The 21,368-nt window shown below is 34.9% G+C and overlaps 1 protein-coding gene across 1 annotated transcript; it reads left to right on the top strand.

The window, feature by feature from the left end:
• The first annotated feature begins 3,692 nt into the window (after positions 1-3,692).
• Positions 3,693-8,087, top strand: LOC127871228 (C1q-related factor-like). Its single transcript, XM_052413970.1, has 2 exons — positions 3,693-4,410; positions 5,635-8,087. Exons 1-2 carry the CDS (start codon positions 4,398-4,400, stop codon positions 6,042-6,044), a joined length of 423 nt encoding a protein of 140 aa, XP_052269930.1. The 5' UTR covers positions 3,693-4,397; the 3' UTR covers positions 6,045-8,087.
• Positions 8,088-21,368: the final 13,281 nt, after the last annotated feature.

The following is a 21,368-nucleotide window of genomic DNA, read 5'->3' as shown; positions in this document are numbered from 1 at the left end:
TAGTTTATAGTCTGCCAGACAGCTTTAAAAATGGTTCGTTATATAAAAATCTATAAAACCTTATTTTTGTTTACCTCTATACCACAGTGACATTCAGTGTTGCTATGTTAATTTTAGAACAAATTTTTGGTTTTGTTATTTACCAAAGTTTCGTTGTTTTACACATATTCTCGCATACCTTCTAGGTAACGGAAACGTGAAGGTGAAATACGATTTAAATTGTAGACTTCATTTTTTTCTAAACTGTTCGGACACTTTTTTCACATACTGATGTAAACTCGACATTTCCAATAAGTCAATTTTGTTTAAAAAATCACGATTGTTAACACACAAACTGTGTAAGCCATTGTTGATATTGCTGAGGCTTGCAAGCGACGCGTTTCAGTCAGTTTTAAAAGAATATTTGGAATTAATACCTTTGAATCGTCGACGTACGGCATTAACTTCACAAGTCAAATTTACATTTTAAAACATGGTGTATGCAACGGAAGTTAAATTTCAAAAGGTATACACAAAAAATTAGCAAGCTGAAATAGTTATGTATGTTTTTATGTAATTGCTTGTAAATTTTCCAATATCATGCAGCCACAATATATTAAATGTATTGGCAAAAGAAAAGATTCACATTTAAACTTCTACTAGTTCATGTATAAATCATAAAAGGACATTTGTAATTGCCTAATAATGATTAACTCACATTACTTGTTTATAATTTTTTTATCTTAATATCGATCGACCAATCAGCAATCAATTAATCGGTTGCGCGGTTTGCTAACATCTGCCATTTTCCTAGACAAGTCGAAAGTCTAGGTACACATGTTTTGCCGAGTATCGTTTCTAATCGAAAAACAAACGTTAATAAACTTTGGTTATACGGCGTCAATGCGTTTTATTTTATTCCGAGAATGGGTCGGTTCCCCAGAGATAAATTGGATGCGTTTAATATATACCATTTCCGAAACGGGATCTCAATAAATCTGAAATTTGGATAAACAACTAATGTCAGCACTGTCAACGACCATAACAATGGGTTCGTCTAAACAAAAGTATATTGTGACTTATAACTCTTCGATGCTATTTTCGTTGGGTTTAAGTAGATTCTTCTATAGATGGGGTCATTCATGACCAATTAAATTTGGCTTCAGATAAAAATATGGAGCAGGTGTTGATCAATATTAATCCTTTATTTTTTATATCAATTATAATTAAACGGTATGGATCTCGATTTATGGTATGGTAAATCAAGTATTTAGTTAATATCCAGATCCCGCAACTGTGTGCGTTGTTTTTGCAGCAATTTCTAGATGATAAACTAACATCACCATTCCCTGACCCATTGCCCGCAGACACATTAGGTCACACGGTCACATTCGTCAGACGGCCACAAAAGAAGCAACTGGTAACTGACCAAGACAACGTTTGGAAAAGTATAACTCTTGCAACAATGAAATTGATTCCATTTAGATAAACGAACACAAGTGAATTTTGAATAGTTTAATTTCCATTACAAGTAATTAACAATCGTAACATAAACAATGTTCTGATTTGGAACCCATAGTTTAGCACATTAAAAAACAATAGAATGAACTTAAAAATGAGCATATTACGCACACTATTTTATTTATAGTACAAAGAAAGAAAATGCAGTGCGTGCACAACATTCTCATCATGCCGGGACGCAGCCCGATTATAAAACATGTAAGAAGTATTTTTTCGTGTATGTTATAAAAGCAACAGAACTGTGCACTTGTTACATGCAACTAACCACGCACGGTGTACCAATACTGTTGTGGCGGACTTATACTTATGTTCTAACAATCCGAGATTAGACAAATATATTTCTTTGAAATGTGTTGTATCCAAACATCTGCGAGTACCATATTATTAGCTGAAAATGGACACTTAATTTCAAACATTCCTGTCTCACCGCTGCCAAATACTTAGCTATCACGTGTGCCGCATATACATGGATATATCTTTATTGGAAAACGGTCACAGTCTTTTTGCGGTAGATATCTTTTGCAATTCGTTTGTTTCCATAGAGTTTTATCAATGTCTTGTTATGGGTTATTTCTTAATTAAAAGCCTTCCTTAGTTTGAAGCTGTTTTTCTCTTCTTCTGTTCAGCAGCCCATACAACACTGGAGCACTGGTCACGAGTGTTTATTTCTATTGCCCGAGACTGATCAGGTGTCACACTGACATGTCGCAGGTTGCAGCGATGATTACTTAAAATGTCAAGATTAACATTTTGGATTACATTGAAGTTCAAGGGAACCACAGGTGATTCAGCCAATCAACAACTAGCACGTACGAAGACGAAAAATACTGACGAATCAAGAATTGAATAGAAGGTAATTTAGTTTTATAAAAATTAACCTGTCAATTTAAAGATGCATGCTTTTTCGGAAAATAAGACAATCGTCGTATAGATTTAGATGTGTACGGACAAAGAGAGGTCCAATCATGTAGCCATCAGACTGTATGTATATATTTGGAAAAATAAATAATATTTACAGAAATCGAAAGAGATATTAAATTGGACTGGAATTCATTTATGGCGTTGTTGTTATATATTTTATTCCACGTTATTATACGGATGAATTGACATTAGGGGAAAGTTATGGACTGCCCCTATGAAACAAAATTAAGTTAATGCAAGCCATGTTATTACGGCATGACGTGTGATTACGTGACATATAGTTATAGCTTAAAACGGCTTATTTAGTCGTTTACCACGAGCAAGTAATTTTGTTCACACCGCTAAATATATCGATAACGCGAGTAGGATAACACATCATCACGACTTAATACATCGTGAGTAAATTACCTGTAATCATGACTCAATTAAAGTAAAGTGTTTGTTTATTACAGTTTAAGCTCTGTCAGTAAAGGGCTAGTCTGTTTATTATAGTGAAAACCTTGCGCGAACCGCGCGAGCCATGTTTTCATGAAGTCCCTAATAACGTCCCCTCTCGGTCGATACAGGTTCTAGCTTGTTTTCCACACATTGTCTTTGTGGAATAGTCAGAGGCTATTTGTACAATGTTCGTCGGACAAATTGCGAGCGAAGGACATTTTCAGTGCAAAATTCAATGGTAACATCTGAAAACAAGGGGAAAACATCTTTCAATACAACATATATTTTTCTTATTTGACAGTTTTGCCTGCTTTCTATTTTTTTGTCGAATTCCATAGGACAATTTCAAGTATTAAACTCATGAAATTTGAAGATGAACTCCGTTGACCTTAAGACTGTACCTTCAGTTTAAACATGTTTCGAATATGTTCAACATCAATCCTTAATATGCAGGTGATTTGTTAAGGAATTAGAACAAATTGATGTTTTAAAGATTTGGTTCAGTACTGATTGTGCCTGCTCGAGACTTTATGTTTATTAAAAGGCATAAGAAATATAAAAAGGCTTTCCGAACACATTACTTGTATTGGTGGCACCGAGTTGAACTTGAAAAACGGCCATCATTGCATTGAAATGTCAATGCTTCTCGGACTATGAATCAGTCACAACTGAAATAGTAAGTTTTAATTGAACCAATGATATAATTGATTTAGTTTGGATCGTTTCTCCCAAACGGTTTCAATCAAACTGTCGCGGACAGTGGGTGTTAATTAACTGACTTGGTGCGTCAGTTGTACCGTCCAGAATCCAGTCTGTTAACTTAAAAACCACCGCCTGCACACAAAAGCAGTCTCTAACAATCCTGCACAATAATCCACTTTATGTATATCCACTTATTAAGTCAGTTATACTATAGTAAATATCTTAAGCATACACAGATCGCACTTTACATTTGGTATTATTTTTACGCATGTGATAAAAATAATAATAAATCAATATTCTTTAACGTGAAGTGAAATTACTGTTATAACAGTATCTTAACGAAGGCACTATCAGTTTAGAAACCATTTTGTTACCAGATTTTCTACTTGCTTAACCGCTTGGTCACGTGATTATGTGGGCAGAGCAATCGTCTCCAATTCGAGATGTAAATTTAGCCGATCTATATATACACTGAACGCACAATTACTTTGATAAGAGGCTAGTACAGATCGTTTTGCAAACGTTTCGATATAACTAGGATTCATATTGTACTGATATTTTGTTGGTGTCGCTGATGGTGTCATCTGTTTTGACGGAAGAACCAAAATGCACTAAATATGCAGTGCAGGACAAACTTGTAGTTATTGAGCTTCATCACCAGGTTGACACTCTGAAGAGAGAACTTATGAATGTCCAGAACCAACTGAACAACTATCAGCTGACCAGGGACATGGCAACCGCTGCCTTGGAAACCCAATTGACCGCAGAGGATAAGCGAACTTGATGAGATATTGGCCACGCTTACCAATGGACTATCTAGCCGAATTACGTCGGTGATGACTGGTTTTTGTATGTATAATTTTATTTATATTATAAAATTTGTATGCTGTTCATTTAAAGATAATGTTGTAATAATATAAATATGTAGGAAGCTCAGCATTTGCCAATTCAGAAAAATAACATAAACGTGGACTTAATACTGCAAATCATGTTGATTAATATCACTATGCTATGTATGTCTTATGTTTGTCTTCGTGAGCCAAATATTTTCTTATAATGCAAAAAGCTGACAACTTTGTGGTAACTATATACTATTTACCCTGAATAATATTTAGGATCAGTCCATAAATATGATACAAATTTGTTGAAACAGGAACTTACCATGAAGTAATGAGCGTTGACATATATTTATTAAACACAATTAAAATCTGAGCAAATATGAAGAGTCACGTATTACACAGTAAATACTTAAATATAATAATCTTACACTGTTGAGTTTTGATAATCGTCAGACTGGGCATGTTGATAACACTGAAGCTTGCATGAAGACCAACATGTTATGTGCATTAATCTGGATTGAAATACAGTACTTAAATGTAGAAAGAAACTGCAAACACGCCCGGTATTGTGTTGGTTCGTGCCATGCCTACATGGTGCAAACTGTGTAACATGGTTTGCACCTACTTTTAACGTAATCGATATTTTGTTAGCAATCATGACCGTCTCTAATGGATTATGTGTAAACCAAGCCAGTCGCGTACGGTCGGAACTAACACGAGGTTGGTTGTGTATAAACTTATCGGGCGGCAGATTAAATAATGTCGCTCGCGTTATGGGCCTGGGAAAACAATTGTTATAAAATCCTGAGTAATCCACACACATCCTGTGTTTGTTTCGCAAGCCATATAAGCCTGCATTTGAAACAAAGAGAGATACATTACAGTGTTGTAAGATGACACTTGACATTTGCTCCAAAACCGCTTTCGATATTGCACATGTCTGATAAATTACCGTACTTATGATCAGATATTCACAAACATTCGTCATTAATAGTTGATGAAAAATAATTGATACATACGACATGTCTTTGATATTTATACAAAACCACGTATACAAAACGCATGTGCAACAAAATCAAATGTATTTCAGAATATTATGTATGAATGAGGCATGAACAAAAAGTTTACAATTCATACCTTTGAGAATAATTAACTGTTTGTCATCAGATAATCTCATTGGTAGATTGTGTTATTGCGTCGGATTAAAACAACTCTTCTCATGGTCTCATTACAGGTTCCACAGCCTCCGTCGCCTTCCAAGCCTTCCTGGGCACACTCGACCACGCCTTTCCCCAGGTCAGCGTTGTAATCTTCGGCGTCGTTCCTCTTAACCTCGGCAACGCGTATAACGCAACCACGGGAATCTTCACTGCTCCTTTTAACGGAACTTACTTATTTACCATGACGATCGGAAACCCGAAGGGAAAACCAGGCACGATGCGAATGAAGAAGAACCAAGAATCCATAGGTTACGCCTTTGCAGGCCACACCGGCGGCGGCTGGGATCAAGGTACCCAGACAATTGTAGTGCGCATGTCCGTTGGTGACGTCATGTCTGTGGAGGGGGACGGTTACGTGTCTGGAAATTCCGTTGAGTACCAGAAACACTCTAGTCTCACAGGGATGCTAATTAACAAGTGTTAAGATAACAAGTATGCATTCACTTAATGTAATGTAATCGGACTTTAAAGCGAACATATACGATCTTGTTGCATTTCGTTTAAACAGATTTAACGTTGATACAGAGACAAAATAAATTGAACATTCAGAAGAGGTAGTATCAGGTCATGTTCACATTTATAACAATATAACCATTATTTCATTAAACAAACATACCACTTTGAAAAAGGACATATATGTAAAACTGTCTGTAATATTAATTACACTATTTGGTTCATTAGTAGAAGACCTTACGCAGGCAGAAATGCTGCTATCCTATATATATATATAATATATATAGGGAGAAAGGTGTGTGAACAACCAGATACACAGACATACAAACAGACATACATATTCCCATTTGAGACTTCGGCGTGTGCGCCTAGCTACGGTGCAGAACGAGGCATACATACTATGAAATCCACATCCGCAAAAAAGGATGGTTCATTGACAGTTATATATCTCGCACTTACACCGCAACACATCTCGACGTGGGAACAATTTTTACATACACAGAATGGACAATGTTACATACATAAACACTTATTTACAAACATGAAACCATAGTTGTATTAGGGCAAGATCCGATAAGGATTCTAAACTACCCTCACACTATGTTAAAAACACCGCGGAAATCCGTTGGATCAAGAAGATACAGTGAAATCATGAATATATTTGTGTATTTACAGGGAGATAATTATATTTCTCAACAACGTCATTTCCTATTTCTGGGATCTATTAATAGATAGTCGTTCTCAGTCGATAATTTATATATAGGGAGAAAGGTGTGTGAACAACCAGATATTATCAATACATATTGTAAAATATAAAACAGTTGCTTCATAAAAAAAATCCGTACCACTTTGAAATAGGATATCTTTAAACATCTTTCAACATTACTGTATTTAATATACATAATTGAATTTTACAGTATACGAGCCATGTAAAAAGATATATTAATTTAAGTGACATTTTGTGTAGTAGAGCGTAAATTAAATTCAAATTCTTCATTTAAAACTAAAAGAGATGGAGCACTACGTTTTTTTGCAACGATGTCATCTGTTAAGCGTGAAACCATTATATCTCTTAAAACAGGCTAAGTGGATACAACTTCACACAAAATCTTGAACTCATACAGTGTGTGTGTGTGTCCGCCCCTTTATATTTCGCTCATTGTTAGCACCGCAGCGCTTGCACTTAAAGGCCATACACTTATATTAAGCAATTGCTTAACTATTACATTCGGTAACAAATACATTGCATATCATATTAGTAATGCTATTCCCTATTCTTGTATGATTTGTTACAAGATGTTTTTTTAAAATTGTTTTCAAAATTTACCTATACACAACTGACTCTTCTGGTAAATATTTGAAAAATGAATGGGTGATATGCACTTGGCCTGTTACCCTGTATGTTGTTATTTCATTGTCATAGTTTTTCCGTTTGTTGTCAATACACATATTATCTAATAGTAAAATAATGGGATGTAAGCTACAACAGACAACAGACTGGCGCAACACCCCGTAATTTATATGGGTGTGATTCAGATAAGAACATTCCAGATGAATAGGAGATGCAATGCTTTATTTCACTGATATACATATTTTTCACCAACAAAAACCAAAATCAACGGCGTATTTCTTTTTAAAGATAATTTGTGGTATTATTTATTTTGGTTTTAATGATACCCAACCCGTACAGGTTATCTCGTGCCGTTTACAAATGATAATATTGAAATCAAAGAAGCAATGAAGACTAGATTTTTGGGTACGTATTAACCTTTAAACAAATAATCAATAAATAGGTTGGCACTGTATGAAAAGCTCTTTCAATGACTTTGAAATGTTTACATTGAGATTTTTCTTTAGTCGGTGCAATCAATAAGCCTGTGAACGTAGAAAATTTTCATTGAAATTATACATTAAGGTTGTATCCTCTCTTTTAAACAGGTTCGAACGAGTTAAACGGTTTCGTCGTTATCTGCACCGTGTTGGTAAAATTTGATCATGACCAATTGGTGTTATAGAATCAAGAGTTAGCTTTATTTCGTGTAATTTGTTAAGATGTACGCTGTTTCAAATTGGTTGCTATTCTGACTTTATACATCTTATTATTGCTTGTTTATAAAAAAATGGAAACTGAGCATTTATAATCTGGAGGTCAAGAAATTATTTTTCCAGGGCATCAGTTATTTCATTTCCAATAAGTATGCCAATAAGATGATTGTTTTTGTTTGTTACATATCATGTAATGTTCAAATGACTATTTTAACAAGAACATTATTCAACTTTAAGATGTTTTATAGATAACAATAAACAAAGCAAATAGGTTAATATGAATTTGTCTCCAGTTTTTTTAAGCAAGAAAAGCCAGGTATAAAACTATTGCATCCACAAAAAAATGATGCTCTCTCTGGACGTCTAATTTAAGCTGATGAATCGTTCAGAAATAAAGCACAATCAAATCGAGCATCATTTTATGACCCAGCGGTGTGATATTTAAAAAAAAATATGTGTGAATTCAGCTTTAAACATTTCGAGACACTCACAGGCTTTTAAGATTTTATGTAGATATTAGGATGGTTCCCGTGCTTCAATAAAAAGGCTCTCGAACGGAAAACAGAAAGAGCTAAACGGAGTCCCTCATTTTGAATAGTATTGATAATTTGCAAATTATAATAACGTGCGGATCTATAAACAATTGAGTCATATTCCAACTTCAATCGAATAAGTTTTCTATATAGTTAAGGAAATTTGTAGCATCAGATTCACAATAAGCATAATGAAGCACTTTTAATATATAAAGTGATTAATGACATTTGGTTTTCAGTTGCTTTATTTGTGGAACAAAAGTTAGAGCTTTATCAAATATTACCCCAATAAAGTTGGCGTCATCAACTTTTTTTTATTTATTAACAATTTTATTAAAATGTATTTTTTTGATGTTTAAAATGTCAACCAAACGTAAAACCCAATAAAGAATTCAGACGTATTTTATTATTCTTTGAACATGTTTGAAAATGTAATGTTGTTTTCATGAACCGTCTGAAAACATTGTGTATTTTGTGTTTTCATGCAAGTGCATGCGTGCTTATGTGCGTGTCTGAGTCTGTGTGTGTATGTGTTTGTTTTGTATAATTCTAACAATATATGTTACATATATATGTGTATCAACTTTTATGAATGCTGAGACTGTAGTATATTTTTATATACTGATGCACAACTCAACAGAGGGCCTTTTACGTTATATTACTCATGTTTAATGTATGCAAATATTACTGGTGCCCGTGTTAATGTAAAACATGGCAACATAATTGAGAAAACAAAATCAGAACATCTTCAACATATAATGAGAAATCAACTGTTTGATTTAGAACTGTAACCATATAATTAATTTTAGCAGATGATCAATACATGACGTAACATGTCAAATAGCAAACATCTGGGCCATAAAGGTTAAAGGGAAGAATATGTTTAAGGTTTTCACTGTATACATATACGGAGAACAATTAACCACTAGGGTGGGGCTAATTTTGACCCAGAGGCATGATTGAAACAAACTTGGTAGAGGTATACCATAAGATGTTAAACACCAAAAAAATCCTTTATCCTTGCTGTTTCATATGAGTTTTGTTTAAGTTATTTAATATATAATTCTATTTTAATATTATTTCCCTTGGGCGTGGCTAGTGTTGACCCCAGCAACATTATGTGTATCGTGATAATTATGTATGAGTTAATCTTCAGATATAAGTTGACATTTTGCAATGTCACGCAATCATACATCAAAGAAAAAGAGGCACAAATATACTTACAATGCAATTCCAAATGGAATAAGAGTTAGTTTAAAGCATACACACTTAATGAATTGTGATTGAGGCAATCGTTTGCCAGTGAAACATTTCGCGCGATACGCCGTCTCCACATCTGAAGCAAGTTGTTTGTCAATCGCAGTTTGAATACTTTCCACTCTGGATGGACCGAAGAACGCACGCACATACTCCCGAAACTAATTGGGTGGCCGTATTGAGTTGAATCTATATTTAGGTTTAAGCCTTATCATAATTATCTTGACTTTTCTAGAAATCAGATCCAGATTATTTCACTCTAACTCTAGTAGTTTCTCTGTTTATGCAGCCTTAATTTAGTTTAGTTTAAACGTATTTATTCATTTCGTAATCATACAATTCATGCATTGTTGCAAAGTAAGAAATTCATGGATTAGAAAACAAGCGTAAAGCTTATATTAATTCTTTTCCATAGTGGAGTTGACTCATATATGTTTAGCATTTAGGCGGCCACAAGAACATGGATTCGCTCACGTAATTGTTAGGATTGTGATTGGATCGGGTTCAAAGTTGAAACGGAATCATGGTAGTGTGGATATATTTCATACAAATTATGAAGGTTATTTACGGTTGTTGCGCATGGGAGATTGGTAAAACAATGTTGTCGTATGTGCTGATACCTTGGGCAGTGAAGCAAGAAGTGAGACGGAGTTTCAATGGCACCACATATGCAATCCGGTGAGGAAGTAGTTTTTCTACGATGGAGATCGAGGTTCAAGGAGCTACAGCCAAGTCGCATACGAGTATGATAGATTTGTAATCTTCTATCACCAACTTTGAATAGTGGGCACGACTTTGTTTTGCATTGAGTGATTTTTCGCTTAAATTCAAGAAGTGAATTGGAGTTTTTGACGTCAGGAGAAAGATTTTCCATTGGCGGATGGCGGAAGAAAGGAAGGAATTGGAATATAGTTGAGTATTTGCGTAAATTGGAGGTATGCCATTTTGGGATTGGAGGTCATAGGCCTGGATGTGCGAACTGGGATCAGGTTGCATAGATAGAAGGGTGCAATATTGTTCTGCATTTTGTATATTTGCATCATACTATGTTTCTTTCTTCGTTAGGAGAGTGATTCCCAGTTTAGGTCTTTTAGAAGGCGGTCGATGTTGCAATATTTTGTAGCACCTGTCACGATCCTTGCGGCTTCAACTTGGACCAATTCAATGTCATTTTAGAGCTACAGAACAGTTGTCCCAAATGATGTCGCCATACTCAAGAAGTGGTCTAATAAAGGTGATGTACATCTTTTCAAGATTTGATCTTGTCAGTGTATATTTAAGGCTTCGAAGTATGCCGATTCTCTGCCAGGATTTTGCGAGGATAATTGATATGTGGAAAGACCACTTGGCATCCTCAGAAAGGACCAAGCCTAGGTGGGTGTGAGTTTTGACTTGGGCAATCGAAGTTTGTTCCATTAAGATTGGTGGATGAGTAGGTTTGATGCGTTTTCTCGAAAAGAGCATACATTCGGTTTTTGAAGAATTAAATGAGACCAGCCATGATTTGGACCATGAGGTTATGCGAGACAAGTCAAGATTTAAGTGACAGCAGCTGGGGCTGGGTCTTCAACAATTATATATAGACTGGTGTCGTCGACGAATAGACGAATGTTTGCCTGGATGTCTGTAACTATGTCCTTGATGTAGAGTAGAAAGAGGAGTGGACCAAGTAAAGACCCCTGCGGGACACCAGCTTCAGCTGTAGTCCAACAGGAAGAAGAGTTGCCAATGACGACACGCTGCTTTCGGTCTGATAAATAAGGCCTGAACCAATTTATACGGTTACCTTGAATGCCTGCTGCTGATAGTTTCTTGAGGAACCCAGGATGCCAAACTCTGTCAAAGGCTTTGGAAATATCACAGAAAACGGCTCGAACCTCTTTGCCTGCGTCAAGAGCTTTAAGGATATCGTGGTATAAAAAGGTCAGCTGGTTGACCGTGGAATCACCTTTCATAAAACCTGAATGGAATTGTGTAATTAGATTATTGGAGATGAGATAGTTGTTTAGATGTTTATGGATACAGCGTTCCATGAGTTTCCCAAGACAACTAAGAAGGGAGATTGGACGATAGTTAGAAGGAATCGAAGGATCGGACTTTTTAAAAACGGGGCCTACGTTTGCTAATTTCCATGACGATGGGAATACTGACTTAGAAATGAGTTTTGTGAAGATGATAGAGAGTGGAACGCACAGTTCATGAATTCCCTCTTTGATGAATCTAGGGCTTATCAGGTCGGGTCCACATGCCTTTGAAGGATCAATGAGCGTCGCAGCGTCGCGGACATCCTGTGCTGATATTTGAATATCTGCGAGGACGTTATTGATGATTGAGTAAATTTCAGTGATCGTGTGTGTGCTGTCATCTACAGTTGATTGCTTAGTGAAGAAATTGTTTAAGAGGTCAGTTTTCTCTGCGTTTGTCGATGCTTCTGTGCCGTTGTCTATAAGCGTTGGAATTGTGGTGGAGGACTGTTTATTTGAAAGCTGTTTGACCATTTTAAACCAGGTTTAAGTGTCGATATTATCAGAGTTTATTTTGATGATAAGTCTCTAATGTCTTTCGTTGTTTCATTACGGGATTTACGGAATTGAGCCCATGCTGCGTGTGTGTTTAGTCGTTTTGCTTTTTGGTGAAAGCGGGTACGTTTTCTGATCAGCTGGCGAACTTCTTTGGTCATCCAGGGTACGTCTTCCGGTCTAATAGTTATTACCTTGTTAGGAATGCTGTCAGATGCAGCAGAAAAGATATTGTCAGCTACCTTATCACCAAGCTATTAAGATCTGGCTCGTTGATAATCGAGTGCCAGTTAATTGATGTGAGATTGTTTCTAAATATTGTGTAGTCGCCTTCGTTGTATAACCAGATGCGACGCTTGTAAGATGGCGGCTTAGGTTTTACAAAGTTAAGAACAACGACTACTGGACAATGAAAGCGAATAATATTAGGAACAAAAGGGTCAGTTACGAAGCTTTAGAGCACTTGTAGCACTTGAAGGATGTTTTATGAAGACGAGATCAATTAAGAAAGACGTGTGTTCAGTAAAGTGTGTCGGGGAAGTAATAGTTGTAGGAGTCCATAAGGTGTGTAAGTCTGTTGGAATGATTGGTTAAAAGGTTAATATTAAAGTCGCGAGTAACAAGGATGTTGTCAAACTGTCCATCAAATGCCTGGTCGAGGCTCTGCTCCATGTTAAGCCATTGTGTATTATTAGAGTCTGGTGGACGATTAATTCCACAAATGAGAAGTTTTCGATGGTTTATGTGGATTTCAACCCAGAGGGCTTCTAGGTTGTTGATGTGAAGATCATTGCGCGCCGTTGCAGGTATGCTTTCCCGAACGTAGATCGCTACTCCACCACCAATGCGGTCTTTTCGATCACAACGGAATGGTAATTTGAAGTTGGGAATGCGTAGTTCAGCGTCTTTGATTGATTGATTCAACCATATTTCGATGAAAACTAATACGTCATATGGCTGGGCCTCTACTGAAAGTAAGTCAATTTTCGGCACTAGGCTCTGGATGTTGAGATGCATCATACTGAGACCGTGGTTGGTACAAACCAAGTAGGACGTTTGCTGCGTGTTGGGGTCAGGGCCTGGGTTCGGTTCGATGTCGCCAGATAATGTTAGTAACAAGGCGTACAGGAATAGGTCATACAAGCACAGAATTTGTGTCACAGACAGGGAAGGATGTATGTTTAGGTGTTTGAGAAATCATGGAGGTTGGTGGTTGTAAAGGTGTAATCCCGGTGCTGAAGCATTAAACACTGACCTTAATAAGAACAAGCCGTATGGACCCAAACTCGACTTACCCGAGAAGGCCCCTGTGACACCACGACATATTATTAGTACCAACAAAATCATTTCCAAAAGGCAAACGGAGGCTATTGGGCGCGGCTAATAAACAGGGATTTTTATATTTTTCGATGTGTATGTATATTGTTTTGTTATGCTATATCATTCGTGTTTATTATTTGATATTGTAAAATAACATATGGATAGTACCTGCATTTAGGCGCCAAAGTCATTATGTTGTGCTTGAGGGTACCCTTACTATGGCGAGAGCTTGTTTTGAATTTTAGAACGTTTTAAAGCAACCCTTACATGGAAAGTAAAGTTATATTTGCATAGGTACATTGCAGAAAAAGAGTTACAACGCAATTATATTATGAACATCCAAGTAAGATAAGAACATAGACGTTAGGCATCGTTGAAGTAGTATGGACACGTGAGTTAACTTCTACACATAACAATATAAAATGGTCGCATTGATTAAAGTCAAGTAGGATGTTGCTTAAGGTTCATGGGGGGGGGGATAAAATTCGTTAAAACTTCGCTTTGGTTTTTCTTCATTCAATGTGGTACAATGTGGTCAAACTATATATCATTTTAAAGCTTAAGACGGATAGAATAATATACACACATTTTTGACATTCAATATTTGTGCGCTTTATTTATAGTTTGTTTTTTTCAACCAATTCATTTTTACACTTTACAAAATCTCAATCTAAAGTTAGGAAGGATATGCACTACCTTAAGTTGAATAAATACAAAGCTATATACATATACAAGGTCAAGTTAGCAACATTTCACAGAAAATTATTGACATAAAACAACAAATGAGTTTTTATTCAACTGCCTTTTTTGGATAAATTTCCTAAACAAAGTTCTAAAAATAACTAAAACGTAAATACTTTTTAAAAATCCAGGTATGGTGGATAATAAGAGTCACAATTCTATTTCCAAGGCTTAACAATTTGGTTATTTACCTCACAACCAAATTGCAAATTTTAAACCATCTCAAATTGAAATAGATTGTAGACGACATAAAAAATTGTAAAGGAATATAAAGAAATTGGCAAACCGATTGATTTTATATTTCGATTCCTTCTACCCATTTTGAAAGCGTGGCCATCGCTGTGCTCCATAGAAAAGCGTGCAAAACAAATCGATTGAAACCACGTGCAGTTGTGAGAAAACCGGGTTTGTGTATACACATACCTGAGAATACACATACTTATTTTGACAGTTGGGTGGCAACTAGTAAAACAACTATTAACATTAATCAGCAAGAGATTGCACTAAATAACAGAAATGACCACGTAGAGATAGCATCACTTACCCTATTTCAAATATTTTCCAGCTGAAAATTGTTCCCCACACGTCTTTTGTAGTTTATGTGTATTGTTTTTCTGGAGCCGAAGTGCATCTCACATAATTTCCATCCAACTTCCGTTGTTTTCACTTTCGTTATTAAAAACTCCGTTTACAAGAATTATTTCTACTTTTAGATTGTTAAAGCGATGTATTATTAAATATTATCAATAGAATAGTAAACCGTGATGAATTGAACGGAGTTACGTATCGATCTTTCTGTCAGTCTGTAAGCGTACTATTTTATGCGCAATAATATTATACATGTGATTCGACAACAATTGTAAACATTGGTGAAATGCTTCTTACATATTTATTCTTTTGAGTGTTTATTAGGTCTGATTGTGCAGTTTGCAAACATCAACGGAAAGATTACAATCCAATGCATTTGTCATCCTCAACCGTTTGGAATGTCAATTAGGCGATGAGTGAGTTTTTAGCATGTTTCTTTCTATTTTATTAATTTAAAAATGGCTGCCCCCATGGTGATGAAATGACATATGTTCGAGTTTTTATATTTCTAGATGTGTAAACTTTTTTTAACTATTTAAGCGTAACTTGCCCTTGTCAATGTCGATATTATTCACTAGTTATATAATTTTCCGCCGAAAAACGTGGAATTAACATGATTCAGATTTTTGAAAATAATGCATATTTTAGTGTTAAAATCGCTTTGTATTTTGATTGATTTTGTGGATGGTATGATACGTTGATGTACAAAATTGGTAGCAGTTTGAAGGAAAAACATCCTTTAAAGCAAATATGTATACATTTTCAATGTGGCACTCTTCCTTTAGTCAAATTTGAGTTCAATGCTAGGGGTCCCACATTTTTCAAAATGAAGCCTCTACATGAACCTTAAGATAAACATAACATAGCTGTGTTAATGTACAAGTAAAGTGACACAAATATCACGTATTGTTGGAGACGACTTATAATAAAAAGTTCAGCCATAGTCTTAGTTTTGAGTTATATACGCGCTAATAATCTTAATGGATCCTCTAAAAGTAATTAAGCCTTAATTTAGAAACCGGCGGCGGCGGTGGCGGCGGTGGTGGTGGTGGTGGTAGTAGTTGTTGAAGCAGTAGTTGTAGCAGTAGATGTATCAGAAGCAGTAGCAGTGGCAGTAGCAGTAGTAGTATTACTCAAATGCAATTTTAACATATTCATAATTTGACAATTTATGTAATATTAAATGCATTGTTTGATTGAAGACCTTACGCTGACAGAACGTGCTCCCATCCTTAGTAATATATCTTTTCATCAATTAGTTTAATCTAAAAAAAAAACAAACGTCTTTCAAAAAGGGCATCAAACATTAATGTTGAATGATGTTTACACTATAAGAAGTTGCGTTTGAAATATTTCATTGGTTTCATCAATCTTAATTTGGTAATGCGCTATGAATAGTTTTGCGCTGCCCATTTCAAACCAATCTTTATGCTCCACTCTGTGTCATTTTGCATCGTAGTGTTTACAAAATAATACGTTTAAACAATAATTTCAATGTACAGATCTTTTCGTGAATGTTTCTGTTTGTATGATTGTGCTTTGTTTATTACTTATTGCAAATTGTGTGTTACTTCTTCTAACTCTTTGTCAGTCAAAACCTTCATGTACAAAGTAATGTTTTACAGGTTAGAAATAACCAACAAACTCCAGACAAACAGATCAGTTGATGGTTGGTTGATAGAGAAAGTTGATTTTAATAAGTTTAAGGACCCATGCCAACTCTAGAAATAATGAAAGAATACAAAATATTGTATACACACATTGTAACTGAATAGTCTATTCAAAAGCAATTTAACATGACTAAACTCTAATAAATAGTATGAACAATTCACAAGTAGACCGACCTTTGTGTTCACCTATTTTGCTTGTTTGTCAAAGGTGTGTCTCTGCTTAGTTGCCTTACCCAAGTTTTGACCTTTCTCGACCTTTGTAATTGACCATAGAAAGCTTGACTAATTTCCCGAAATGTAGTCCCGAATGAATAAATGGAATTGTTGTATTTGTGAAAAATTTCGAAACTGCAAGATATAGGAAACGTGCAATTTACACATATTTTGCCCAATTACTTTAACCAGTACATTAATATGATTTTTGTGCAGTATAATGTCATAAAACGTTAAGTCTTCATTCGAAACTTAAATGGAGGTAACGATGTAAACTGAATGAAAATGGATACAAAATATATCTAAAAATCAATAAAGTGTCTGTGTGCCCTTTATTATTTCGCACATTGCAAATATCTCGGCGTTTGTACTTAAAGGTAAGAATCTTATATTTAGCAAACACTCAAATATTACAGTTGATGAACAAGCACATTTTATATCGTATACGTATCATTATTTTCTATCCTAATATAATTTGTTAAAACATGTTTTTAATATGTGTACACAAAACGTCGTTCTAGTGGAGCAAGCGTGATCTCCTTGTAAAAGAATGCATTACGTTTTTCAAGGTATCAATGTCAGTTCGCGGTCAGCCTGTCTCGGATTCGTTAATTCAAATCGATCGCGGCTAAACCAGAACTTTCTTTAGACAAAACATGTCATGAATATTCGGCGTATTTTTTTATTACCATGCACGGATGGTATAAAAGTAATAGATTATACATGTGTTTTAAACAAAAATAGAATAGTAAATTTGTATTTATTTAATTTAAAGTATTCCTCCAATTTTAGCACGATAGTGATGATTCAATTAAAAATCGAGTAAAAAAGCTTTGTTCGACAACCTAGTAAAAAGGTATGTTCAAAGAAAGAGCGTATAAATATTTGAAATATGTATGGATGAAGTGTGCTTGTCCTGTTACTCTTTACGTTTGTATTTCTATTTATACATATATGATAAAAACAAATAATAATGCGGAGTAAGCTGCGGAAGACTAGTAATTAATGTGGATGTGAACAGTTATGAACGTCTTAGATGAAAAGCAGATGCGATCTTTTATTGCATTGATATTTATGATTATTTCGTATCAACAAAAACGCCGTATATATTTTAGAAGATGTAAACAATAAGACATGACCTCTCATTTACGATGGTACGAATGTGTCAAACTCGAATTTCGTTTTCTGTAGAGTGTCAATACAAATGAATCATGTCTGTCCCAGAAACCAAATGATAATCAAGAATTAAGACTAGGCTATGTGTGTATAATTTGTTACGAATTACGATGTTCCATATGTGTTGCTATTCTAACTTTATTAGTTTATTTTTTGCTGATTTATAATAACTTTTTGGTAACTGGGCATTGGTAACTGTGAGGTAAATATAATCTGTTTCTAGGGCATAAGGGTTTTCCTCGCCACTTATGCCAATATGGCTTGGAATCCTACACAAAATGACTGTTTTGGTTTGTTACATAGCATGCCATTATAAAGTGACTTTTTTGTAAGAATAATATACCACTTAAGATGTTTGATAGATAACAATAAACAAGCGAAATATGCAACAATTAGTTTTTTTTATCCAGTTAGTTTGGAAATACCCGGTAACAAGGAGAGCAAAGTAAAAAGATAATGCTTCAGCAAAAATAAATAAAGTTCTCTCTAGACCCCTAATATAAGCTGAGTAATCGTTTGAAAATAAAGCAAAACCAAATCGATTCGGTGTGGTATTCTTCTAATATATTTGTGAATTCAGCTTTAGACATTTCGGTTTTGAAGCTTCTATGTATACATATGGACGGTTCATCTGCTGCAACATAAAAGCTCCCGACTGGAACTCACCAAGGGCTTATCATCACAGTCCCTTATTGTGATTAGTATCAACCTTTGTCAAATGATAATAACTTTTGGATCCATTAACAATTGAGCCATATTCCAACTTCATATTATAAGTATTTTTATATAATTTAGAATTTAGGGAAAGTTGTAGCATCAGATCCCCAATTAGCCTTAGCCAAGAACCTTTAATAAATTAAGTGATTAAACTCATTTAGTGTTCAGTTGCTTAATTTTTTGAACCAATGTTAGTTCTTTAACAAATATTTCACCAAGGCACTTGGCTTCATCAACAACAGGTTTCATTCAATCTGAAATATTCAGTTAGTGGTCCTCGTAAAATTTTCTTAGCCGGAAGAAATGGTCATGCTAAAAGGTTTACTATGAACATTTGAATAATTTCCATCAGTTTCCCATGAAACAATTGTATCCAAGTTTTGTTGTAATCGGCGTTCAATGGTTCCTATTGCTTTTGAGAAATTACAAATCGGAAAATGGCAGGTCTAATGTGCGGTCGGGTGAAGACGTGCAGCAAAGCATAAATTATCAGTTAAGTGTGAAACAGCACGAATGCAGTGAACAGTTTTGGGCTGACAAGGGAACAAAATCATTAATAACACTTAATTTAGTGATTTTTATTTTATTTACTGAAATTAACCATAATGTAAATGATTTAAACTTGTGTCTTCTCTACAAAACAAATGTAGTCATAAATAGACGGCTATCTTAGCTAACTCATCGACTTTGCACACGAGGCAAACGCGCGAGGAAAACCTGCTAGTCTATGAAAAAAAAAACAGTAGCGAAATGAAAGTATAGCAATTCAAAAAGTATAGCTATCAAAACAATGCGATGACCGATACATCAAAAAGAAAATATAGTGACGCTAGTAGCTTTGAGCAAGATACTAGATTAACAAGTTAGGAATTGCATTTGCTCTTCTTCTTGTATTGATTTATTTAAGTGTTATTATACGCGATAAGTCAAATAATTGAAACGGAAATAATTGACGAAATGGCAGATAGAAAGCAAGCACATGCGGACATGAACACAAACTTAGAAAACGTGTTCTCTGGTAAAGATTCAAGATTTAAACACATGATTGTACACATTATAAATCAATCTAAAAACGATATAAAAGAAAATCCAAATTCTTGAAGGAAAATATTTTAAAAGGTAAAGGCAAGGGGCAACCTATAAAAAGGTCACGCGGTTGGAAAAGCAAATTGATCAAAACCGTGAACACGACAAACTCAATGCTATTAACCTTCAGGAATATATTGATAATCACTATTGACAACTCAATGTCGAATAACAATTTAGTCGACGGTATAATGTCCGTATATTCCGTATACCAGAAGATTCAGCATCAATACACGATGGTAAAACATTACACTCAAACGAATTGTCTGAATCAACAACAAATAAAATAGTTTCCAAATTTAATTAGGAAATACAAGGATTAAATCTACAAGTCAGCGACATCAATATATGGCACAGACTCGGAAACGTCTACAATGTAAATGGGTTTACAAGGCCAATTATTGTCAGGGATTAACCTTTATACCTCATTTCATTAATAGGTGCAATGTATTATACGCAATATTTTTGTACTAATTTTGTTTTATGCATTTGCCAAGTGTGTTTTCGTTAATTGACACAACAACATATATAATTATATATACTGATTATAAAGTCATTGACATTTTTTGTGCATGCGTACGCTAGTGGTCTCTGAATAATATTTATTGAAATTTATAAGTCAACTATGTAATGTAACACAAGACTTAGGCAATATCATACACTGCGTTGTGATTATTGCATTTATACTATATAAGTTTCTGCATGTGTAACCTGTTTATACATGTATATAGTAGTTTCATATTTTATTTAAGTGGCACATAGTACATACATGTAATAGTTATTACATAAAATACAATTTCAAATCAAACAGTCTACCCAGCCATGCAAATGGCATACGAGTCACTTATCAGACATGGATGAGTGTAGCAATCTTGTGCCTGTTTAAGAGTATATAGCAAAAATATTCACTGATTTGATATAGGATATACCATTTATAAGTGTCATGAACAATTTTGTTTAATAGCCATAATAAAGTCATATCGTCACACACAGTATACTTTCTCATTTTAAATAGCGATCATGTATAAATAATGCAAATTTATATATCACTCATTTATCCGTCATTAAGCATTTAAGTATGTCACTATAATCCATACAAATCAGGTCTGGTATTATCGTTATGATGGAATGATACAATAAAAGTCTAAGGTTTGTATAACAGGAACATTCAAAACAGAAGTGGTACTCGGATTCGATTGTACGTGGTTCCTTGCAAATTAAACACAGTCCATATTCAGCCTTCAGATGTCGAAATCTCCCTGTTTCAATGCGCAGTGCAAAAAAAGATCTGAAGTGTTTCGGGAGGCACATTGTCACGTAGTTTTCGCACACATACTGTTGTTTTATTTGCCGAAATGTTCTGAGTTTTGGCTGGGTTTCGAGGCCCTGCGTCAATTTTTTATGTGTTTTATCTTATAGTGTTCGGTGG

The sequence above is a fragment of the Dreissena polymorpha genome, chromosome 3 (genome assembly GCF_020536995.1).
Source record: "Dreissena polymorpha isolate Duluth1 chromosome 3, UMN_Dpol_1.0, whole genome shotgun sequence".
Taxonomy (NCBI): Eukaryota; Metazoa; Mollusca; class Bivalvia; order Myida; family Dreissenidae; genus Dreissena; species Dreissena polymorpha.
Note: the sequence above shows the minus strand (reverse complement) of the source record. Positions and strands in the feature narration are given on the sequence as shown.